General features: G+C 38.2%; 1 protein-coding gene across 2 annotated transcripts in view; it reads left to right on the forward strand.

The window, feature by feature from the left end:
• LOC132839664 (male-specific lethal 3 homolog) overlaps nt 1-26,666 on the forward strand; it is an 82,715-nt gene that overhangs the window by 15,237 nt on the left and 40,812 nt on the right. The window contains exon 13 of one of the 2 annotated variants that reach the window (XM_060860764.1): nt 1,264-2,570. The exons of the other annotated variant lie outside the window; for it this stretch is intronic. Within the exon in view, the coding sequence (XP_060716747.1) occupies nt 1,264-1,363 (100 nt within the window). The 3' untranslated portion in view covers nt 1,364-2,570. Of the gene's footprint in view, nt 1-1,263; nt 2,571-26,666 lie in introns of those variants that run through there. 2 annotated transcript variants of the gene reach the window in all.

Here is a 26,666-nt window from a genome sequence, read left to right on the forward strand (position 1 = left end):
TCCATCAGTAAACTATAGTACGAGCTGAGATGTAAGAAGCGTTTGCTTGTCACATTTATATTACAGGAAAGTTTGGATCCTTTATGAACACATGGTCAGACAATAGTAGGGGGTTAAGGGCCTTGCTCAAGGGCCCAAACTTTCTATGTACTTTACATTCGCTTATCCAGAGTGACTTACATTTTATTTCAAATTATGCAACTGAGCAATTGAATTGGTGGCTTAGTGGTTAGCACGTTTGCCTCACACCTCCAGGGTTGGGGGTTCGATTCCCGCCTCCACCTTGTGTGTGTGGAGTTTGCATGTTCTCCTCGTCCCTCGGGGGTTTCCTCCGGGTACTCCGGTTTCCTCCCCCAGTCCAAAGACATGCATGGTAGGTTGATTGGCATCTCTGGAAAATTGTCCGTAGTGTGTGTGTGTGTGTGTGTGTGTGTGTGTGTGTGTGTGTGTGTGTGTGTGCCCTGTGATGGGTTGGCACTCCGTCCAGGGTGTATCCTGCCTTGATGCCCGATGACGCCTGAGATAGGCACAGGCTCCCCGTGACCCGAGGTAGTTCGGATAAGCGGTAGAAAATGAGTGAGCAATTGAGCCCACCATTTTCAGCGTTGTGTATTTGGGATTCGAACCCATGGCCTTCCGATCCTCATCCCCAAACTCTGGCATCTTTGCAGTGCTGGGGCTTGAACCCTGATCTCTGATTAACAATCCAGTGTTTTAGCTGCTTGGTCCTTCATTCAAATATATCACGAATATGATAACTGACACACACACCCCACCCCCCCACCCCCACCCCCCCAAAAAAAAAAAAAACACACAACTGTTGTGCGTTTCCATCGGAATAACAAAAGGATATTCGTTACAAAATCTACATACATACATGAGACCTGTGCACAGGTTTCTTTCTTGTATCCTGTCGGAGTTTCTCATCACCACCTGTTTGTCTTGCTCATTAGACAGAAATATGCATTTTAACTGAAAATGTTTATTTCTGAGTTTATATTGATGTAATTCTGCTTTGTAACAATGCCCGTCATTAACGTTGCCATATGTTGTGTAATGTCGCTCGGCCAGATGTGCAGCAGTTGTTTTAACAGGTAGTCGTTTTTAAGGCACCGCTCTTCGATGGTTATATATATTTTTCCCCCAGTTCTCTGAAGCTACTTGACTTCACGTTACTCTGCTTTGTTATTACTGCCATTTTTAGAATTTTTTCAGTAACACGTTTGTCATTATTTTTATTTTTTCCCCCCTTCTCTGTGGTAGGTTTTTGGCTGAGTTTCATGAAGACTTCTTTCCAGAGTCTGCGTACGTGTCTGCCACTGAAGCACATTACTGTATGAAACAGCCGAGGCCCTCCTGCTGAGACTGAATCTTCGTCGCCTATTTGTCCTTCATGACTTTCACCATCCTTTCATTTTTTACAACTCCAGTCTGTAACGTTCTTTGTCTGATTTCCTCTCTCTAAGGGACTTGCTGTTTGTCTCTTTTACCTTTTTTTTTTATTCTTCTTTTCGGACACTGGGGCTCCGGGAAGGCCGTTTTCACCCGGTGTTCGTTTGCTTCTGTGGATATCTCTGTGGACGTCGCTGTCTGCTTTCCTTTTGCTCAGACAGAGCGCTTTTTATCCTTCCTGAGACCTTTGCTCTGCAGTCGCTGTTTAAACTTTACCTGTTTTTTTTTTTTTGTTTGTCTTTTTGCAACTAAAGCAGCAAGAACCGCTTTATTCTGACTTTTTGTGAACTGTGGAAGAAATCGATTTGTTTTTTTTTTCTTACAATCGCGGATTGTTATTGATGAACAAAACAAGTGGTGCTTTTTTTTTTTCCTTCTTCTTTGTAATGATTGCTTAGTTTAAAACTTTAGCAGTTCATGTTGTAGAATTTCCATTTTATGGCAGTTTCCATTTTCCATTGCAGATGTATGCCATTGTTCTTTGTCCCCCAACACTGAATTTGCTAATATCCTGTTTTTTGGGATGTTCTATTCATATACATTGGTAACGAAAAGCATAATATGCTCACCATCATCACACAATTACAGACACACGATCATCTGTTGGAATCAAATCGGTCAGTATTGTGTAATACTATTCCATTCACCCAATGACTATACATATATATATATATATATATAATAAATAAATAAACACTGTTAAGCATGTGTTTGTATGCAGGTGTTTTAGCCTTGATTACCTCAAAATGGTAGATCTAGTTCATATCCCGTTATCTACATCTGTGAACCCGAGAGCGAGAGAGAGCTTGGGCGCCTTAGAGGCTGGCTCGATGGCATTCTATACGCCATGCTTTGAAGGAATATGATCTTACTTTATAAATATGACACAATACGGTCTTGTGCGTTATGACGTTCTCACAGTAAATCAACATGCCAGTCAACATCCTTTTTGTTAACAGACATCCATTACTTGAAGTGAGCATACCATTTGTTTAATGTTGTATATTTCACAATTTGTCCAATGTACTGTACATATATATGTATATATATTTTGTATTCGCTCTCTGTTGTGCATTTCATGCCCCCTTGTGTAATAAACCATTGCGGAATAGACATGGTATGTTTTTTGTTTTTTTTTTCCTTTTTTTTTAAAAATTATTTTTTTATTTTATTTTATTTTTTTTTAAAGGAACTGTATTGAAATCGTTGACAGATTTCATAAGAGTTGATATTCCTGTAAAATCCTTGTTGTTCCTGGAAAGCCTTGTCGTGGCCGAACGGTGCGATCGAGTCGCGTCAGAAAGATCGAATTTGCGTTCTAAGGTGGAATTACGAGTGGGGAAACTGGGGACTTTCTTTGAGCTATGGAAAGTTACCATTTTGGAGGTGTGTCGTTATGAAAGCGTGGTGGAATGAACGGATACGACGTCTGTAGTCGACAGTGACCGTTTCAGTCGTGCGTTTGGTTTACGCAGCTGTACAAGCAAACTAGTTAAAACTTCAAAGAAAAAACAAGCTCTGGGATAGTAATGATTTGATTGGGTTAGAAACATGAACGAGTAAAACACACCTGATACACGTTGTTGTTGGTTTTCTTTTAGAAATAGAGTGAAAAAGCTTTGCTGTATTTATTGTAGTTAATTGCGAGAAGGTCCACCTACAGTTTGCTCCGTCTAAAGTGACTTTAAGGCATCTGACGTCGTAATTCCCTATCTGACAGGATTGTAACCCCTGACTTTGTCTATGTTCGACATGTCTCTGATCCATGATGTAAGCGAAAATACAATTTAAATGACCATTTCCCATCACTCTGCACCAAGATGGCCCCCAGTCCCGTAATGGTTGCTCTCAGTTCATACACAATGTCTTTCTCCATTATAATAACCCAAATGGACCGAGTGCTAGGTGCTAATTCAATCGGAATGCTATCACAGGGGCAAAACGAAGCACTTACAAAGGAAACCGGAGCTGCTTTTCACAGCCCAGTGGTATCAGATAGCGGAGAAATTTCAGACCGGCCGCACATCTGGGGCTACGCTAAACCAATTTCCCCTGCCGGTCCTCTTGATATCAATTCCTCTTGATTCGATTTAAAATTAGGAGGTCTGCAAATGCAACTGGAGTTCATCTCGTCGGTTTGTCCACGATTTTCCGCATTCTCTCTTCATTCCTTTCTCGTTGCGTCTTCGTCTTCGATGCGTGTGCTGAAATCTTGGATTTGTTGCCATCAAACATGGAGCCGAGGGCCACTCCGGAGATGTCTCTAACCGCAGCAGATGTAGGATGGATAGAGGAACCTGTCCATATGCCGATGTGAGTGTTGACCGTTTAAAATGATTATTTATTTATTTTTTTTAATTAAAGGTGGTATACAAGCAATACAACCTGTAAATAACGTCCAATGGAATGATATCCAACGACATTACGTTTTTCAGTGAATTGTTTATCTCCAGCTGAAACAACGGCAAATGAATGTTGTGGATTTATTGAATGTGTTCTCATGACCGAGTGTCGCTCTAAAGGACAGCCGTAATCGGTGCGTCTTCCGTGACTTCTGTTTACGTTCTTGTCATCGTTGTTTACATCGAGCCAGCTTTAAAACAGAAAAGCAGGTCAACCCAAAATGAGTGATACTTTGCTTGATGTTTCACTTCCTCGCTGTAGATATAGTTATGATAAGCGTTTGGCTTTTGTTTTTGTTTTTTTACTGTAACTTAGTGTAGAGGTAGCCAAGTCAATACTAATACATTTTGAATGTTTGGAACAGTTTAATGGTTCATCGTTTTTTTTGTTTGTTTTTTTTTTAAACTGAATATGTTTGCTGGTTTAATGCTGAGCTATGTAGTGAGTATCATGGGATGTGTTTGGACTAAAGCTTTCTTTTTTTTTTCTTCTTCTCCCATAACATTTTATTGTGTGCTTCAGGGCTCATATGATGCGAAATCTGAATCAGTTTTTAAATGAAGAGAACTGTCCGAATCTGTATATAGTGCGGACTCGTTTCCTGTGTGTGTGTTTACATGGTATAAATAATAATATATATATATTTATATATATATATATATATATATATATATATATATATATATATATATATATATATATATATATATATATATATATTTATATATAACGTGTGTATCTGAAGGCAAGAAAGGTTTCATTTTTCTAGCACTTGAGTACGTAGATTCTTCTGAATGAAAACCGATTGGTGGAACACCAAGTCAGATGGATACATCCCTACAACCACTGGATCGTTCATCATCTCTGCCTTGGGGCTCTTAGTTTTAATGTAACACAATGTACACAACTGAAGGAAAACATTTCTTTCTCTAATCTATAATACAAAGCAAGTAGGGTAGAGTAAACAACACGAAGTCCCATCTACGCTACTTACGTTTCAAATGCACTAGTTTTTATTATTAAGCAACCTTATGGTTTGTGCTAATGTTAGTAGGTGTTCGTGTTGGGCGTCTGGAAGTAAAACAATGAACAAAAGCATGTTCGTGTTTATTCTGGACACGGAGTTTGGAAATGTGACACGCGATCGTGTCAGACGTAAGTTGTGAATTAGTCAAATGTAGTCAATAAGCCAAGACTTTGATTGAGCCTCTAATTATATTCGTGTAAATTTCCGACGTCTGCGTCAGGAATAAAACACAAATATGTTGTTTGTTTATTGTTTAACTTTCATCAACTCTATTATTATATACTATTAACATTAGTGAAAGTCATTAGTTTGCCTGATTTATATACAAAACAAAAAAAAAACAGAGGGATTTATCCTTTAAGTCAAATTTAGTCGATAACCAACCGAGACGTATTTGGCGCCTAGCGCTGGATTCTTTATGCTACAAGGAATATTTAGCTAACCAGAATTAGACGATTAGCACACTTGCTTCAAAAACATTGCATAACTTGTGACTTCTGATTGTGCGAACTTGTGAACATTTCTTGTGACTTCCGTCAGCTAGTACCGTGTTTCATGCAAGAAATATAAACATGTGCACTAGGGGACGGTGGTGAGCGACCCAGCAAGAATGAAGCAAAGAGATAATAGGAACTGATTTGTTTCATGGTTGTTCAGCAGTATTAACCGTAGCTAAAAACGGGTCAAATGTCTGACCTTCGCTTATTGATGAATGTAAAATTATATTGAGAAATTGTTGTATTAGAATAATAATAGAGTGCAGGGTGTGCTGTTATCAGGAAATAACAGTTTAGAGCATCACACATCATCGCTGTCACACATCACACATCACGGTCATTGATCATTTTTCTATAACTGTTGCAGTCCTTGTTTAGTGACAGTTTTGTCTTTTTTTTATGAAGTGAGGTTGAAACCACTTAGAAAACATTATCCTCATAGCTTCAGTGTGAATGGGAGAGGTGTGTGTGTGTGTGTGTGTGTGTGTGTGTGTGTGTGTGTGTGTGTGTGTGTGAAATATTTTTCCTGCACTGTCCCTTTAATGAAAGAGGAGAAAATGAAAGAGAGAGAAAATCAATACATTTATTTGCCCTGTCTTATAAGCTGAAAATCTCCAACGAACCTTACAGTCTGCTAGTCTGTATGTTTATTGGCTCATTTATAACATGTATTGTATCTATCTGAGTCTTGCATGTGTTACATTAAGCCTGTCTGGATTTCACAGCCTTGTTTGGCCTTAAAATGTGCAGTAGCATCACTACTATTTTCTCTCTCTCTCTCTCTCTCTCTCTCTCTCTCTCTCCCTCTCTCCCTCTCTCCCTCTCTCCCTCTCCCTCCCTCTCTCTGTCTGTCTGTCTGTCTTTATCTCTCCATCTCTCACTCTCTCTCTCTCTCTCTCTCTCTCGCTCTCTCTCTCTCCCTCTCTCCCTCTCTCCCTCTCTCCCTCTCCCTCCCTCTCTCTGTCTGTCTGTCTGTCTTTATCTCTCCATCTCTCACTCTCTCTCTCTCTCTCTCTCTCTCTCTCTCTCTCTCTCTCTCTCTCTCTCTCTCTCTCTCTCTCTTCATCTCTCACTCTGTCTGTCTGTCTATTTCTCTCTCTCTCTCTCTCTCTCTCTCTCTCTCTCTCTCTCTCTCTCTCTCTCTCTCCCTCTCCCTCCCTCTCTCTCTCTGTCTGTCTGTCTGTCTTTATCTCTCCATCTCTCACTCTGTCTGTCTCTGTCTATTTCTCTCTCTCTCTCTCTCTCTCTCTCTCTCTCTCTCTCTCTCTCTCTCTTTCTCTCTGTCTGTCTTCATCTCTCCATCTATCACTCGGTCTCTCTCTCTCTCTCTCTCTCTCTCTCTCTTCATCTCTCACTCTGTCTGTCTGTCTTTCTCTCTCTCTCTCTCTCTCTCTCTCTCTCTCTCTCTCTCTCTCTCTCTCTCTCTCTCTCTCTCTCCCTCTCTCTTTCTCCCTGTCTGTCTTCATCTCTCTCTCTCTCTCTCTCTCTCTCTCTCTCTTTCTCTCTCTCTCTCTCTCTCATCTCTCACTCTGTCTGTCTATTTCTCCCTCTCTCTCTCTCTCTCTCTCTCTCTCTCTCTCTCTCTCTCTCATCTCTCACTCTGTCTGTCTATTTCTCTCTCTCTCTCTCTCTCTCTCTCTCTCTCTCTCTCTCTCTCTCTCTCTCTCTCATGCCCATATTTCAAATATGTTTCAGTTCAAACCATTTTCTTTTATTTACATTTTCCCCATTTCTTACACAAACCCAACCCAGTCTAAGTTGTAGTAAGAGGGATTTTTTGCTTACTTGTGTAGCACAGGATGGATTGTATAAAATTAAGCCATCAATCCTCTTTATCCTTACACCCGAGACTCTTCTCCACTCTCCTCACCTACACGCTGACAAAAAGCAAAACTCACCACTTTTTCTTGTCCTTCTGTTTAGTATCATACACAGAGACCGACAGCTAGTAAGACAAACTGGATTTAAATGGAACGATAAATTCCCAAGTATTAGATGATCAGAGAGACAGTTCCTACAGGAGCAGAGCATGTTCTCACTACAGATGAGGAGGACAGAAGGTGAATCTGGTGATGTCAGATGAACGTGAGGGTCAGGTGATGCACAGACCCCAAGACACATACGATCTTAACATGAATTGTCACATAATGTGCTCTTTACACACATGGGCTCATCCAGTAAAAATAAATAAATAAGAAAACATTTTTTTATTTTTTATTTAAATATGTATTTATATACATATTTATTATTTTTTTTATTTAGTTACCTCAAGTTATTTTGTTCAATTATTAAATTTCATTTGATTTTTTTTGTATGCATTTTTAATTGCAATTTATTACTTATTTATTTTCTTTTATTTTTTACAGTTTTTAATGTCATTTATTCTTTCTTTTCCATGTTTTTTAATAACACTCCAATTTTTTGTGGACCAAGGTTTAATCCATGAACTATATTGTTAGGTAAGAGTGGGTTTGTTTTTTGTTTTTTTCGTGTTACCTTGACGAGGGTTGGGTTTTTGTCTAGTGTCGTCTTGAATTACGTTTGTTTTAGGAGAAAAACAAGGGCATTAAAAATCAAATAAAGCACCGATTATTGAGCAGGTCAGTGCATTTGCAGTCGGCAGTGCTAATCTCCAATGAGCTGGAGTCAGGATAAAAAAAAACCCTCAATCTTTTTAAAAGAGACAAAAATCAATCCTATGGTATCAGTTACATCTAATGTTAAGTGGATGAACAGCTTGAACACGTTTCTCTTTTCACTTTCTCTCAGGAGAATTGATCTTGTTTGATTTCTCCCCTACAGTGATGCTAATTGCATGAACACAAACTTTTTTTTTTATACATGAGACAAAATCTAATCTCGGCTTCACCATTAACAAGCCATGCAGCATGCTTTATTGTTGTTGTTATTGTTTTCTTCTCATATCTCATATCTGGGTATGTTTATCTGTTTCTCATATGTAAAGCCAATTCCCGAATTATCGTTCCATGAACTGCACATGATCACAGTCTAAAGATCTACATTTCATTGTGACTCGTTGGTTTTCTCAGTGATACATTTCAAAGGGATTGGAAACAAGATGAGCTTTACATTATAAATAGCTTGTGTATTTCTGTTACACGTACAAACTGAATGAAACTTTAGTGAAACGCAAATATTCAAAGTTATGAAGGCGTTGGGTCCGCCAAGCTACCACTGCTGGGCCCTTGAGCAATTGCTCAGGTCAAGTCAAGTCAAGTCAAGAAGCTTTTATTGTCATTTCAACCATATATAGCTGTTGCAGTACACAGTGAAATGAGACAATGTTTCTCCAGGATTGTGGTGCTACATAAAACAAAGACAGGCCTAAGGACTTAGTAAGTTAGTCCTAGATACATAAAGTGTAACTGTGCAACCTGGTGCAAACAGTACAGGGCAAAACAAACAAGACAGTGCAGACAAAAAGTTACAAGACACAAAAAAGTCCAAAAAATACAATAAACAAAAAACAGTAAACAGAAACAGCGCTGACCGACCAGTGTAAATACTGTATGTAAATACTGAATGTTCAACCAATATTTCGTGCAGTAACATTAGAATGAACACAGTTTCTTAGCAGCAGATCCTTGAGATAATGTATAGAATTGTGCAAAAACAGCAAACGACTGAAATATTGTATAGTATGTGTATGTTAAGTTTTATAAAAATGTAAATCAAGCGAGTCTGCCCGAATGTCATAAACTTTAAATATGCAATAAAAAAAAGAAAGAAGGCAAGTTTGTGGAAGAATTTTCTGCTCTATTTTCCAAAGGAATTGCAAATTATTTTTTTTTTCTATTTGTGGACAACATGTTATTCAATTCAATTCAATTTATTTGTATAGTGCTTTTAACCATTCACCTTGTCTTAAGGTAGCTTTACAGAAGTATAGAAACAAAAAAAATAATAATCGTCGTCATGAAAATAAATAAATAAATGAATACATACATACTGTACATCTAAATTTTAAAATTAATTAAAAATATTAATTTTAAATATTAATTTTAAAAAAAGCAAGCCGGAGGTGACGGTGGCAAGGAAAAACTCCCGGAGATGTTATGAGGATGCAACCTTGAGAGGAACCAGACTCAGAAGGGAACCTTATCCTCATTTGGATGACACTGGACAGCCAATGACATCATTCTAATGAAAACGGAAATCGTGTTTTACCGTTTGCAATTTTGTTTACACGTGAAAGTACAATGTCTAATTTCTACGGAGGAACTTGCAGTTACATTTCCATGTCATTGAGTCTTATGACCCATTGCAATACTTCATACGTCACTTTGGAATACAAAGACGGTCCACAGTATAGTCCCGCCCCAACACCGATTGACAGATTTCTGTGCAAAGGCTTCAGAGATGCAAACACAAAAGGAAACAGGATTCCATTCGAATCTTTGCAAACTCCATATGCAAAGCAGAGGAAGTGTAATAGCAAGCAGGGTAATTGTTATTGCTGTTTGGATATGACAGGGTCGTGACTTGTAAGACACCAGAAATGACTTTGCTTTTCCATTTGAAATTTGTCAGACGTTGTACGTTCGTGTAAACGGAAATGGTAACGGCGATGCACGGTATGCATTTTCATCTGAGTTATGTCACGATTTACACGTCTACAAATAGAAAATGAAATCGAAAGACACATAAATATCCAATTCATTTTAAAAGTAGTCTGGAAAACATTTCCATGCAAGTCAACACAGATCTATAGAGGAAGTCGGTTCCATTTTTACTATATTTTCTTTTAATGCTGTCCAGTTCACATCCAATACACCTTTTCTGTAATTTGGCTCAGATTTCGGGAGATTTAGGGGCTGTTACACTGATAAGAAATCTATTTTAGTTGGCATAGAAATAACTTTTGCCTCTATCTCTAAGAGATTTTTATCTGTTACTCTCATTTCAGCACATAATCAACTTTGAGCTGGGAAAAAGGTTTTAATGGTTCCTAGAGATCAAAAAAAAATCTGAATAGAATAATTTCAGTTTTCTTACAATTTTCTTTTTTTCTTTATAAGTGTGTAAACATCACTTTTACGACTTTTGTCATAAACCTGTCTTCTGTGCTCAGTGGTTTTCTCTACAATGATGCATCTCAAAGGGATATAGCAACCTTATATATAGGAATAACCTTTGTATTTAAGTTACACATAAACTAAATTAAATATTGAAATTAAATATTGAAATTTCCATATTCAAAGCATTAACAAAAAAAAAACCTTTGTTTTGCTTTTGTCATAAAAGAAAGTTGAATCATAGACAGTAAAACAGACATCATTTTTTCCACCCTACTGAGTCATGTGGAACATGGAGCCTATTCCAGATGAGTTGGGACACAAGGCAAGGTAAACCCTTGCCTGTATGTGGGTATGTGGTAGCCTAGTGGTGGGGATGTGATAGCCTAGTGGTTAAGGTGTTGGGCTACCATTTGGAAATTTTGTGGGTTTAATTCCTACGTCCACCAAGCTGCCACGGCTGGGCCCCTGAGCAAGGCCCTTAACCCTCAATTACACAGTTGTATAAAACTGTAAGTGTAAACACATGACAGTATGCCAGTCTATCACAGGGTACAATCACACACACTTTAGAGATGCCAATCAGCCTTTAAAGCAGTCCTTGTACTTGGTGAGGAAACCAGAGTACATAGAGGAAACCTCCAAGGCAACAGGCTCTCAATGAATGAAAACATCAATACTGGTTCACTAGATCACAGACTTAGTATACCAGGGAAAATAAGAGCTAGTTTAAGTGTTTCAGGTCTTTTGACAGCCAGTGACTCAGCTGTTTATTTCAACACTTTTGTGCCAGAACAGAACAGAACAGAGCGAATTCTTAATATTAATTATAATTCCGATCGAATTAGTGACTCTAAACAAGCACAGATGAAATGAATCACAACTCAACAAGAATATATTTTTCCCATACAGTTACCAAACGAGAAGGGGTGGGACTAAGCAGGAAGCATACTGACAGAAACATCAGATATAACTAATATTTAAAAGAGTAAAAATTGTGTCTTTTAAATATGTACTTCGTAATTGTTATAATTACACATTCGTGAAAATGGAGTCTTTCTCAAGAAGCTTCAAATGTGGTGGAAAAATAGTGAAAAATGCTTCTACACACATAATGTTCCTGGGTTATTCTCTGGATCCACCTGATTGGATAAAGCCACTGCAGAAGATCTTTGAATTAAGAGAATAATAATAGGACAGAAGCTCACAAAATAACACTTTCTACCAGATTTCAATTCGGTTTGCAGGGCAGGTCATTCTATTTGTCTACAGTCTATAAACTAGTCAAGTAAGCTTATCAAATCTTCTTGTATCCAAAGTGTAAAATGTAAGCGGCATCCACAATAAACAAGGACAGCTTTCAGATCCATTCAGGGTTCTGCAATCTCTTGTTCTATCTTAAAGCACATAAACATAGCACAGTGGCAGATTTGTTGTCTGTAAGGCCACAGCTGTTGAAGCATTGATCCTCTCCCTCCCTTACTCACAGTGGGATAATATTGTGTCAGTAATAGGACATGGAAGGGATGTGTGCCCCTGAGGCCACTTGCTCTGACTAGCACAGAATTAATGTACGTGTGTGCTGTTCATCCCACCCGGCCTAGATGCCCTGGCTAAATCCTTCAACTGCACTGACGCGTCAAAACCGGACTTAATAAAAAGAGAAAGGAAAGAACGGCAAAGCATTTTCTAAGCATCAGGAATGGATCTGAGCAGGGATGAGCTGCAGGTCTTCACCGTCGTTCAGTAAGTACAGTCAACATCAGATCCTCAGGAAACACCCGTTCTGTCATTACACAGACTTTATAACATGGCACAATGACTTGTACTCTGGATTCTGTCAAAATTCTGAATATGGTTGAACACCTTTTTTTTTTATTAATCTTTGTATTTTGAACTTATGTACTTTGGTTGAGTTTTTGAATGCAGGTCTGTTTTCCCTTCAATTAATTTTTAAACTAAAACCCAACCCAGATAATCACACGCCGTAAGCATAAGCATACCTACCCATGCTCCACACTCATACAACTGTCTTGACCAAAACACCTCATTTTGCATGTCCAGTCCAGATGAGCACATCATTTAGATGGATGTATTTAGGCACATCTACCTTACCAAGCTTATCCACTTCACATAGTTGTGTTTTGATTGTCAGGCATTCCATCCATTTCCAAAAACAGAGATTACAGCTTAACGCTGACTGACCTGTTTTTAACTGTTACACAACCAGCAGAAACATCTGGAAAACGGGGGTAGCATAGACACAATATCTGAACATCTGCTTTAGTAAAAGAATTTGTGATAACATGATCTATGTTACAGATTTTGGACAACATTCATTCATATATACATATATATATATATATATATATATATATATATATATATATATATATATATATAAAAGCAAATATGACAAAATTGCAATATTTCTTTGTTTTTTCCTCAATTTTAATTTAAATGAAACATGAACACTTACAAGAGAAAACTTTATATCTGTTACTGTTCACTAGATTATCTATTTAAATTAGCTAGCCTGTCAACTTTTGTAAATTTGTTTGATAATTTAGCAAGTTCAGTTTTGTTGTTGTTGTCTTTGCACTTAGCCATAACATTTATCCTAAAAGAGCTCCAGCAAGTTAAATAGTAGGTTTGTCTGAATATTTTCCCTACTATTTATTGCCTAATGAACTAGCCAGTCTCCAGTCTCCAGGCTAGTATGATGACAGACTCTTTCAATGAATTAAAAATTATTTAATTTCTCCTCAGATTCTCTTCTTGAATTTACGAGTATTTTAATATGTAGGTACTTTTCACTCGTGTAAATTTTAGCCACTATACTTCCACAATCGGTTGAGGAAGCTTTAGACACAGTACTTTTAGCATTGATGGATGCTGTCTGTCAATAATGAAGTCTGTAAGGCACCACTCAGAGATTATTAGCAAAACATGCCAAAATGTTTCCATGTCATACTAAAGCCTAAAACAGATTACCTTCATTGTAATCAATGTATGTTTGTGAAGTAAGTAAGTCTTCCATAGTAGAAAGGAAGTATGATATGAAGGACGAATGTATTATTAAATGGCTTCAAAGCCTGTTTGATTGTACTGGAGATTAAACTCATGATCTGTGCATTGGCTATGGGTACAGTTGGTGTAATTCACATGGGAATTGGGGTCAGGAACAAGCTGGATTACTCTGTCCATCCTATATACAGTACTTCTGTTTTGTCTTTCTGTCAATATAAAATATGTAAATTTATGTGTGATACGTAATAAGGGTTCTGATTGGTTTTGTGACACAAAAAGAAAAACAAATCTCACTTTTCTCTCATAAGTAGTTAACACTTTTTATCTATATCATATAACCTTGTTTAGTCATTAATTCAACATTCATATTATAACAAAGAAGCAATCAGGATCATCACCAGGAAACTTGAAAAACTAAACAAAGATGCCAAAAATATTCCAAAATTATTGGTCATTATCATGGTGAGGTCAAAATACAGAGATCAGAGATCATACCAAAACAAGAGTACAAGGTTAGAGGGAAAAAGTAATATTAAATAAGGCAAGAGGCAAGGTCATGCACAGAATGGCAATCCTAGAAACAGCTCAGATATCACAGGATTGACAGATGATCACATGGAGGATCGTAGGCCTGCCTGGTGAACAAGAAAACAAAGGAAATGTGAGACATGTTGTGGAATAGGGAGTGGTTCCATGAGTCCTGGGGGCAGCTGACTGGAGGTTGGAGACTGTAATCTCTACAAATGTTCGTGCTTTTGAAGAGTTCACAGCTGAAGAACATTCCATAACTTCCCCCTGTGTGGACTGAAATAAATATATACCTAAGTTCTTGGGCACTCTGATAGTGTGAGGTCGTCTTGTTGAGCTTGCTGAACATCCTACATGATGACAGTTTCAGGGCCTGGTCTGGATTGAGGACCACCAAAGACCAGGAAAACACACCAGCTTTAACGTTTTAAATTAGAAGCAAGTAAAAAGATGGCCCACTGGCTTCCTGAAGGTTTAATCTCTTAGTAGACTTCAAGATTTTAATGGCCAGGATGTTGAAAGGATATTTTTTGCCCTCCAGACATTCCTGTAGTGTTGCTTTTATGGCCAAGAGCTCCCAATTTCCCACATCATAAATTCTTTCTGCAAGCTGAAGAAAGATCCTGTAGTAGAAAGTTCAAGTGAAAAGGTGGATTACCTCATCTCTGGGAGCCCCAGTTCTGCTTTCATGAATGTTTATGAACCTCTGCTTTAGGCTCTTGAAGTATTTTTGGCTTCAGGATTCAGGATTACCGATCTCATTCAGCTGGTGAGACGTCAGATGATGAGATGTCTGCCAGACATGTTGAGATCCGAGCATAAACAGTGGAGTCTGAGAGAAGGAAGGAGAATGTGAATTGCGTGTCATCTGCATAACAGCGGTATGAAAACCCATGTGAGGATATGACTTCACCAAGAGAACGAGCATAAAGGGAGAAATGGTGTGATACCTGCAGACTTACATGGTGAATGCCTGGAATGTTTGATGGAACATTTACTAGTCCAAATGGAACATTTACTAGTCCAAATGGCATGATCTTGGACTAGTAAATCTCCTCTCTCCTGCTTGACGCATAAAGGAATAAGTGGAAGGGTCTTAGATGGAGACGGAAAGGATAAGCTAGAAAGGCTTGATGTTACACACATTAAATCTGTTCAGCTTTATTGTGTTTTTACAGATTCAGTACATAACGTCTCCTTAATCTTTGATGTAAAGAGTTTCTCAAAAAAAAACACTTTGCATTTCAGTATGTGTCGGAGGAGTTATGGGTGGAAATATATAACGGTGGTGGAAGAAGGAGGAGGAGGAGGTGGACGAGGCTACGGCGGAGGAGTTAGGACGCTCCTAGAGGCGTCCTATCCACCCCCCGCCCTGTCTTACACCACCGCCAACACCGCTGGAGCCACCACTTTTTCTTTTTCCCCCCTGTCCGCTCTTGTCCCTCTCTCTCTCTCATGGCCACAGTGGCTTAGTGGTTAGCACGTTCGCCTCACACCTCCAGGGTTGGGGGTTCGATTCCCGCCTCTGCCTTGTGTGTGTGGAGTTTACATGTTCTCCCTGTGCCTCGGGGGTTTCCTCCGTGTACTCTGGTTTCCTCCCCCGGTCCAAAGACATGCATGGTAGGTTGATTGGCATCTCTGGAAAAATTGTCCGTAGTGTGTGATTGCGTGAGTGAATGAGAGTGTTTGTGTGCCCTGCGATGGGTTGGCACTCCGTCCAGGGTGTATCCTGCTTTGATGCCCGATGACGCCTGAGATAGGCACAGGCTCCCCGTGACCGGTAGTTCGGATAAGCGGTAGAAAATGAGTGAGGTGAGTTCAGTATGTGCCATATAATCAATTATATGACATATCATGACACACAGAGTTTACGTACTAAAGCTAATCATATCCAATTTGCTAAACAGAAGAAGGCAGCTGTCTTCTAAAGTACTATTTTAGCAAATTTGGAAACAATATCGCATGGATGTCTCTTGACAATGGCACTCTTATTATTTTGTTCACCAGACAAGAACTGCATGAAATCCTTAAAATATGATGAGTAACATTATCACTCCAACCATGCTGACAGAGAAAAATCTTTACACATGTAAGCAATAAGCAGTGGCTAACTGTAATATTAAAAGAGGTGGCTAAAATCAAACCAGTAACTCACCATTGCTATTATGAATGTATAACAGTGAGGAAATTTGCTGTTGCAAAATCTTAATATTTTGTATTATGACCATTTATTTAACAGAAGTCTGACAACTAAACTAAAAATAACAATAACGTTAACATCAGCGATAGATAGATAGATAGATAGATAGATAGATAGATAGATAGATAGATAGATAGATAGATAGATAGATAGATAGATAGATAGACATTCAGAGAATATATAAGAAGATCAGATCTAAGTGCAATATAGAAAGTGTTCCAGTTGTTAAATACATAAATATTTCTATAATGTAAATATTTCCTCTGTTCGTATGTAGTGGCTATGATAGAAAGAGTCCTGGGAATTGCCTTCCTCTAGAGAAATGGAGTCATTTACACAACGGAAGTCTTGTGAAATAGTCATCTGCTGAAATCTCTTCTGAGACCAGGTTTACTGTGTCTGTTTCAGTTCACTATACAGTATGTTCCAAGAATCAAAATCGGTTATAGATTGTTGTACATTTCTTATAGATTATTGTACAATTCACATGGAATGTCATTTACAAATGACAAGAATGTCATTTACTGACATTTACTGTGAGCAATATTTTTCTTACAGTTTTCAATCTTGTGTGATTTATTATTATACCGTGTTTAACCTTCTCACACGCTTCACAATTGACCCTCTATGTGACACATCAAATGTATTACCAGAACTTTATATAATGATAAAAAACGTTCTCTGATTTTTTTTATGTCTGCTGTTTAAACCTTATACCAAATAGCTGTATATAATATCATTATAGATATTAAAGACCTTACTGTTGTTTGCCTATAATAGGCTGTGTATTAGGATGTAAGGCCATGCTATTATCCTGCTGTTATCGTTCATGCACTGTATACATATTCTATTGTTATATAGTCTATTTGTCTTCTTCTGCAGATTTATTACATATATTCGAACTTAAGAACTCAAGGGCAAATATAATGTGCCACTTTAATACCGAGGTGCTGCAGCAGACATTAAGAGGAACCAGTGATAAATCGTTATGCTGCATTGCTCTTCAGTATCTGACACAACCACATTCTGTCCTTCTTATTGATGAGTGTATTTAGTATTCATGTGTGGACAGCAGCGATGGAGGGGTGGGTAGACTCCAGAGCCTGGAAGCAGAAGCTTAAGATTACTGAAAGTAGAGCAGGACGCAAGCACACACACACACACACAAACACACACACACACACAGAGTTTCTGTAGGTGCTGAACTATCCCCAGTTACCCTGGACTATAACAATGTATAACCAAGTAACCCCTCTACATCCTGGCTCTTATCTGTTACGTCTGTTACATCTGAAGAGTTAAAACCCACAGTCTTGTTTTCTGCCACTTAAAAGTTTGTGCCCCCAATAGTTTCCAGGTATAAAAAAGAAAATATTTTTGGAAAGTATTGTGCAATTTATAAAATGAAAGGAAAAAGCAGATGATAAAAGCATGAACTATGGAGGAGCCATGTAAGAAGACTAGAGTCAATATCACAGTCAATAAGACAAAATCAACAGGAGAATATTGTGTCCAGACCTAATTTGACAAGTCCAAAAGCTATTCTGAGAGTATAAAGTGAAGAAAGAGAAGAGAATGCTGTTATAAAGTCTTTATGGAAATACAAAATATGTTTATTACATTCAGAAAGAAAAATGTAAATTTGAGCTGATATTTTAATTCACTTTTAACATCTTTACTTTCTCCATTTTGCATAGTTATTTTCTATGCTCTGTTTACCACTCAGTAGTGGACGTGCTATTCGGCACCTCTTACTGACGTAGGACATTTCTTTTGATTGTGTAGCAGTGCAGTTGGAACCGTATGATTAACTGTATGAAAATTGTAAGATGCAAGATGGAAGGCGTGTGACAGAATTTAAAAAACAATGTAGGTTTTCTATATATTTAAATATTTTGTAAAGAACTTGGGTGGCACTTAAATCTAAGTCTAAATCTAGTATTAATAACGTATTCTACGTTTCCACATGCATGACGTCCACTGGCGGCTAGCATAAAACCCTATATAATGAGCACTTTTACACCAGGTCATTACAGGCTTTAATGTGAACGCAATTTCATTTCGGTATAGACTACAATACAAAGAATGATGAGAATTTTTTAGAGGATATTAATGAGGTTAAAGATTTCTATCCATATTCTTTAGCGTTTATCCTACACAGGTTCTCAGAGCACAAAACACCACAGGGCACAATCACGCACACGCCAGATCATTTAGAGATGCCAAGCAGCCTACAAAGCACAGGATGTACATGCAAACTCCATACACTCAGGGCCGGTGAAGAAATCAATCACCCTACCACAGATATGTGAGGCAAACATTCTAAGCCTCTGTGTTCCAGAAAGATATGCGGCAATTTATTCACAAACAGTTCATAGTACTTTTTATAAACTTATGTGCTACGCATAATAACGTACTATTTATGTTATATAACAAGTTATGAATATTGGATTGACTGAAATCTTTCCTGTCCTGAGAATTTCTGAAAATGTATTTTGTTCCACTTTTGATATGTTATTTTTTTTTGTTTCTGACAAACGTGTGTACAGTCAAAGTGAAGACAAACATAGTGCACATGTGGTGTATTAACCTGAGTTAGTAGATTCTCAGTGGAGTATTATGTACGGTGGCCAAACAAATTAACAAATCCGAAAACAAATTAACAAATCAGAAAACACATTAACAAATCCGAAAACACATTAACAAATCAGAAAACACATTAATTTGTTAATTTGTTTTGGGATTTGTTAATGTGTTTTCGGATTTGTTAATTTGTTTTCGGATTTGTTAATGTGTTTTGCACTTCTCGGCCACTGTAATTATGTCGTCTGGAGGATTAGGCATTCTGTGTAGAGAAAATTGCAGCTCGGATTTATGGCACAGGAAAAGCAAATGTATGATTTAGTTGTTACGTTGCCAGGAGGGATATGTACTAGTGTATTATATGTTAGACTCAAACAAAGACAGATGAATGGTGCACATCTACTGTATACAGTTTACATTAAAATAAAGGTGTATATATTATAGATACAGTATATATACAATTACTCACTGTAGCCCATGTGTTACTGTAGGCAAATATTAGACTTCCTGTCCCTGTGCTCCATGGAAAGAGGAAAGAAATCACCAAATAACTGAGATTTTGCTATTTTCTCACAAAAAAACTACATCATAATTTCAGCAGTGACATTGAAGTTTTCCTGGAGGCCAAAAACCAGAATTTGTGCTGTTTTGTTTGTTCCTATGTTCAGCATTGAATTTATTTGTTATGTAACTGCACAGTGGTGATAAAATGGTTCATATCAAAGTAAACACCTAGTGCTTCAAGAATTTGTAGTTTTCTTGTATGTATTTCTGTTATTAAGTATTTCTAGCGTAATAGGGGAAAACCTCCAAAAAAAATTTTTGTTTTTTTCACACAAATGTTTCTATCTTCAAGGTAAATGGTGAAATTTCTGCCATTTCAAAGGCATTTCCGCTCTCTGAAATTCCAGAAGTATTAAAAATCTGTAGTTGTTATTTTCAACCACTGAAATTCTGGGGTTGCTTATTAAAAATGTCTGATAAGTTGATTTCCACAGTAGCCACAATTATGTACCAGAAATTATAGACCTAAGTGAACAGTGACCATTGAGTAGTAACTGAAATTTAAAATCTGATTCCTACAATACACTTTAACACTATAATACACTTTTGCTACCACAATTTTCGATATTTTGACGTAGACTTGTTTGTTCTCATTCATAATTTTTTTTAGTTCATAGTTGTTTAAGTGTATAAAAGTTTTATTAACCAATCATTAATATAATTGTTAGCACAAATATATATCTGCAAATATAGCATAAATATATTACATGGTGAGAGTGTCAGAGATTCGGAGAAGAAATCATTTAATGCCGATTTGAGGAATTTTTGCGAGGATTTATTTAGGAAGTGCGATTAGGACTCTTGAGTAAGTTTACCCATTCAACCTTGAAACTACTTGGGGCTTTACTGTGCCAAGGAGAATACCAAAGTACATGCTAATGTGCTTGTCTCTGACACACTGTTCAGTGACCTTAAATATATTGCTCTCTTGTTTCAGGACAAAACTTATCGTACTCTTCTTCATGGTGTGAAATCAAGATCTAAATAGAGAGTATGAGTATGAATGCATAACACATTTCCCATTTGCAATCTGAAATGAGAATGACTTATAAGGAAAGATGTTGGAAATTCGTTTGCGTTGATGTTCAGTTGATTTTTATAAACAATATTTCCTTAACCAATGCTTCAAAATTGGATCATGTTAAGTTACAATGTCATTATTAGACCAATCACATCAGTTTTTTAAAATAGTAAAATGTTGTGCTTAAATGTAAATGGGTAATGACTAGATTCCCTTTTTTTCTTTATTTTCAAAACCGCCAATTGCAGACAATTTTAATGCCACCACCAGAAGCAGGTGCATGTTCAGAAAGCCAGTGGCCCTGAACCACTGCGAAAAATATCCATGCCGTAAAAGAAAGTGCCGTCCCCAGATCAAAGCTCAGTGTCTTTCTCATATAAAAGGTTTCCATTTTCCCCGAGTATCCTTGCATTTTTCTGCCTCCTCCCTGCTTTTAGCATCTCTTTGATTCTTGGGCATGCTGAAATTTGTTATCAGTGACAATATGAATGGTGAACTTGGTCTCCTTTCAACTGTACAGAGGCAACATGCCAAATGCCTACAGTATGACTTTTTTGACTCCTTGCATAGTTTCTCCCCTGGAAGAGGCTTTATGTTTCGTTCAATTCCGTACAGCTCTGTAGTCAGGGATGCCTTTGGTGGTTTTGGAACTGGTTAGAAAAAATATATTGGAATATATTACTGCTCTAAGATCACTCCCTGACTAAATAAAATTCAGTATGGCCAAAAGTATTTGGATATCTGAATGTGCTGGTTCAGCATCCCTTTTCCAAACCATAATTAATATGAATTTGACTTTTCCTACTTTTCTGAGAAAGCTTTTCACTAGATTTGGAATGTGGCTTGTGCCCAATCAGCCATAAGAGTATTAGTGAGACAGGTACTGATGATAGATGAGGAGGCCTGCTATGCATTTAGTGTTTCAATTAAATTTTTTAAACACGCCAAGGTGTTCAGTGCAGTTGAAATCCGGTATCTGTGAAGGTCACTGAAGTTCTTTGAGACCGAAATCAGCAAACGTTTCTATATATCTCACTTTGTGCACAGTGGCATTTTAATACTGGAAAACATTTTGGTTTTGAAGTCCAAGTGATGGGAAATAATGATTCTCTGGCATACACAGATATTCTAGAGAACTCTTATATGCGTGTGTATGATAGGTGTCCATATATTTATGGCTATACAGTGTACATACATTAAGTACACTATATTAAGTTTGTAGTAGCAAAAGAAGGGTGACGATAGGCTGAAGAATTGATCTAGTTGCTGATATACTGTCAGAATAATCCATATTAACCAGTTACTTACCAATTATAATAACCTAATTAATCCAACATGGTGTAATTAAACATCTGAATTTATTCTGGACATCCTTTGTGTCCAACATAACAATTTCCCTTTGGCATAGTGCATTCTCTTTGCTTTGTCTAAAGGTTGAAACTGTGTTATTATGCAAGGTTAAACCCACCATTACATTATAGAAGAAAAGCTTGCATTTGTATGCTCCTCGGGTTTGTCAAGAGGAATCCTAAATGGCGTTATGTAAAACTTCACAGCGGAGTATTTGCCTATAATTGAGGGTTCCAGGCAGATAATCTGAGGAACACTTAACTATCCAAAGAACCTTTGAAGAAGCAGGGATTTCTGATTGGCTCCACCAGCTGGGTTAGCACTCACTGTTCATTTAGCCTGGAACAGTTTTCCTATAGAATAAAAGCAGCAGTCAGTAAAAAACTTTTCCCTCTGTCTGCTCAGGCACAGGAGTGTTTGAGTGTTACTAACAAACTAATTTGCTCAGAAGTTGGACCTTAGTCCCAATGACACCATAATATATGCATTTTCTTCAACATCTACCAAAGGTATGTTTGGATGCTGAATAGCAGAAACCAGTTCATGATTACCGAACATCTCTCAGGTCCAGTTATTCTGGGCCTATTAATTATCCAAATACCCCTATCGCTCTCAATCATCTACAGATCATTAAGAAAGCAAATGTCTCCCCAGACGTTCTAGTCATATACTGACACACAGCCCAAACAGAATAATGAATACTGTCACAGAAGGTTAACTGGCCTGCTTCATGAAAGTCATACCAAGTAGAACTGAAAATCATACCCAAATTATAGCACTCACAACACTATAACACTCCAGTTAGACCCCAGTCATGCTCCCAATCACACCCCAAACATACCCCAAATCACAACCCTATCACAATTTTGTTAAACTCCAGTTATACTCCCAATTACACTCCAATCATACCCCATTCATACCCCCAATCGCAAACCTACACACTCCAGTTACACCCCGGTCATACTCCCAATCACACCACAAGCATACTCCCGATCACAACCTTATAACACTTCACACTTCCCCAATCACACTCTGTCAGACTCCAGTTTGACCCCAAGCATACTCTCAAACACACCCCAATCAAATACAACCTTATCACACACTATTCAGACACTAGTGAAACACTAAATACACTGCAATCATACCCCTATCATGCCCTCGGTGTTCCCCCAATACCACACACTACATAAACCCATCACACAACAATCATACTCCAATTGTAACCCTAATCGCTGCACTATCACACCGCAATCAGACTCCAGTGAAAGGCTCCAGACTCCACACTCGTATTATACCCTTATTATACTTCAGTCATTCCCCAGTCACAATTCAAGCGTCCCCAGATCACACCATAATTGTGCCCCATCATACACCAGTCATACAGCAATCATAACCAAATCATAGTCTATCATATTCCAATTGTTCCCCGAATCACAGCCCACTGCAGCAAGCCATCATACACCAGTCATACAGCAAGTGTACTTCTGAAGTTACAGACCACAAGTGGGACCCCTGCAAAAGCTTCAATCTCTTAGTGCAAAATCCTGCACTTCAATCTTATGAAGTCACAATCTTATGGGGACTCTAAGCAATGGCTTATACAGCTTATAGCTACAAGTGGTCCTTATGTCAACTGACATATAACACTTTATAAAGCAACATAGACTGCTTCCTTATCACAAAACACTTGGTGGTGACACTGATATATGTATTTACACTGTTACCTTGTGCTTGTTTTGCCCGTGTAAAAACAATTGCCCCGAAATTTACAAAATATGTCCATATTTCCCTCAGGCCATTAAATAAAGTCTGGCTCTGAACATGTATTACGATTTATGAACACTCAGGACAATGCCAATATAGAATATGGACTTAAATTTTACCCTGACTTTTATTCAGTGTAAAGGTCGTAGTAATTTTCCCTCATCCTAAATTGGACTGTATGGTTTTTATATTTGACATGACCTCACTGGACCTTATCTGTGACTTGACTCAAGTGTTATATCAACGTCGGTAGACCCAAAGAATGAGGCTTTAGATATTTGTATGTAGAATTATGACAGTTGTCAAAAATGGCTACTGCAGAAGTCAAATATTCCTTTACACACTATGATAAGATCTACTAATGTTCTAACAATATACTAAGTTTATTCATCATGTTTTAGGTGCCAACTCCCTTTAACATGTACACCACAAGAATACAAATGTGTGTGTGTGTGTGTGTGTGTGTGTGTGTGTGTGTGTGTGTGTGTGTGTGTGTGTGTGTGTGTGTGTGTGTGCACGCATGCGTGTGTGCGTGTGTGTGTGTGTAAGACAGGGTCTTGCTCTCCTGCCAATAGAAGTCTAACACTCTACTGCAGAGTCAGCAATCTCTCTCTCTCTCTCTCTCTCTCTCTCTCTCTCTCTCTCTCTCTCTCTCTTTTCACTGCATTCTTCTTCCTCACCCTCCATCTCTTTTCTAGAGTCAAGGGTGAAGGACTTACTAGAAAGAAGTAGTGTGCGTTTTCATCAGCTCAAGTACCAGGGGTAGTGTTTATCATCGTCTATCCTCCTCTTTCTCTTTCCACGCCTCCTATAGACCCCTCCCCCTATTCCATCTCTCTCTCTCTCTCTCTCTCTCTCTCTCTCTCTCTCTCACACACACACACTCTCTCGCTCTCTCTCTCACATTCAAAGCTGCTGTCACTGCTGCTTTGCTAAGACTCTTCTAGCCACAGTTTGCAGGAGAGAGCGATGGAGAGAGTGCAAACGCTGGCTCCTGTATTCCACCTGAACGAGAAAAGGACAGGCTAGACTAGCTCAGCATCAAACTCTTGTGGATGCGTTGTTGGATTGGATTGAGCCCATTCCTGCTCAGTTGGATTCAGTCAATGATTGCTGGATCTGATCACATACAGTAAATGTAAAGTCCAGCTTTGGACAGATGCTGCTGGAAGGCACTGGTGTGTCAGGTGTGATGGAGAGTTGAGCAAATTTGGGATTTGCATTCAAGCAAGCAATAAGGATTTGGAGCTTGGATTTGTAGTGTAGTGCATGAACCACGGACAGGATCATCCGGTCGGCTGTATATATGGACGTGTTCGGATTTTCAAAGATGGCCAAACTCTCAGGGTGAGTCTTACCACTGTATAGTGTTTTCAGTATTAAGGAAAGATTTAAGCTTACGCACATAGGCTTTCAGCGTGTTTGAGTTTTCTAGAAGGATTAAGTTGCATAAGAAGGGATTCATTCATTCTCCTTAATTTGTAGTGGAAAAAAAAAAGTTAAGAAGTGGCAGATGACACGAAAGGAACCAGCTCTAAATAGGGCTGTTTGGTCGTGTTACAGGCTGTGGTTGGTGAATAATGTACAATAATACATAATAAATACATAATATTATATATATATAAATGTACAGCTCTTTACAACATTAAGTTTTACTGTGCTTTTGATCTGATCTGATCCTTGAGAATTCTCCTATGGGATTTGAGTGTTGAATTACCAACACACCTCACAGCTGGTTTCTCTTCCTGGTTAGAGGGAAAAAACAAGATAGAAAGCTACAATGACACATACAAATGTTCCGGTGATAGCAGTTTACTCGCTTATCTTGCTGTAGAGTTCAAATTGATTCTGTAGGCTCCTATAACTTATCTCAGATGCTCTTGGTTTTTTAAAAATGAGACATTTGGATAAGTGAAAGAGTGAGCATCATGTGTGTCAAAGACCGTAATGGACCACTAATGGATCTAATGCTGTCTGTGATTTCAGATAATCACTTGAGAATGTACAGTCGAACAATTTCTCTGGTGATTTTTTGAGATATTCGTAACACAGCAAGACGTGCAGTCGACGATGAAATAAGTTTCTGTATGTATTTAGATTCATGAGGCTTACCACGTCGGTTTATTAAAAGAAAGTTCGCCTCACACCTCCAGGGTCGGGGTTCGATTCCCGCCTCCGCCTTGTGTGTGTGGAGTTTGCATGTTCTCCCCGTGCCTCGGGGGTTTCCTCCGGGTACTCCGGTTTCCTCCCCGGTCCAAAGACATGCATGGTAGGTTGATTGGCATCTCTGGAAAATTGTCCGTAGTGTGTGAGTGAATGAGTGTGTGTGTGTGTGTGTGTGTGTGTGTGCCCTGCGATGGGTTGGCACTCCGTCCAGGGTGTATCCTGCCTTGATGCCCGATGACGCCTGAGATAGGCACAGGCTCCCCGTGACCCGAGGTAGTTCGGATAAGCGGTAGAAGATGAGTGAGTGAATTCAGATTTTGAACCATGCACACACACAGTTTTATGAACTGTGCACACTATTCAATATTCAATGTGACCGTTTCATTCATTTCAGAGCAAGTAAGCAACAAACCATCCTGTCATCAGTCTACCTGATTATCTTTAGGTCTTTGCCCCTCCAGTCTCACCATCTGTCTGATCACATAAACAGATCAATGAATTCACATTGGATTCACCTCTTTGTGTCTGCTGGAGATCGAAAGCTCTGAAACAGCTGATGTGTTTCTGAAAGTGTAGTGGAGCAACCTTCAGGGAATGAATACATCTCTTGTGGCCTGCTAAACTAAAGAAGTTTGAGCGTATAAATAAAATACAACTCTAAAGTGTTACACTGTAAATGATTTCAACTGCTCAGTCAAATCAATAAAACATTAGTACTATTATATTTTAGTAGTTTTATTACATTATAGCATTGCTTTGGATTTACCCTGTTGACTACTGATACTTATTGTTCTCTATATATTAGAAAATGATCCTCTTCTCATTTATATCCTTATTTTATTTGACTAGCGAAAAGCTAATTGCCTCTGAGAGAGCTCAGAACATCTCTTCACACATCATCATTTCTTTCTTTCTTTCTTCTTTTTTGTTCTATTCCTTCCTTGTTTCATCTGTTATCCTTTTATTCCTTTATTATCTTGATTCATTTCTTCATTTTCCATTTTGGTCATATCGTTTCTTTTCTTTTCTTTCTATCTTTTTCCTT

Source organism: Tachysurus vachellii, chromosome 24, assembly GCF_030014155.1.
Source record: "Tachysurus vachellii isolate PV-2020 chromosome 24, HZAU_Pvac_v1, whole genome shotgun sequence".
Taxonomy (NCBI): Eukaryota; Metazoa; Chordata; class Actinopteri; order Siluriformes; family Bagridae; genus Tachysurus; species Tachysurus vachellii.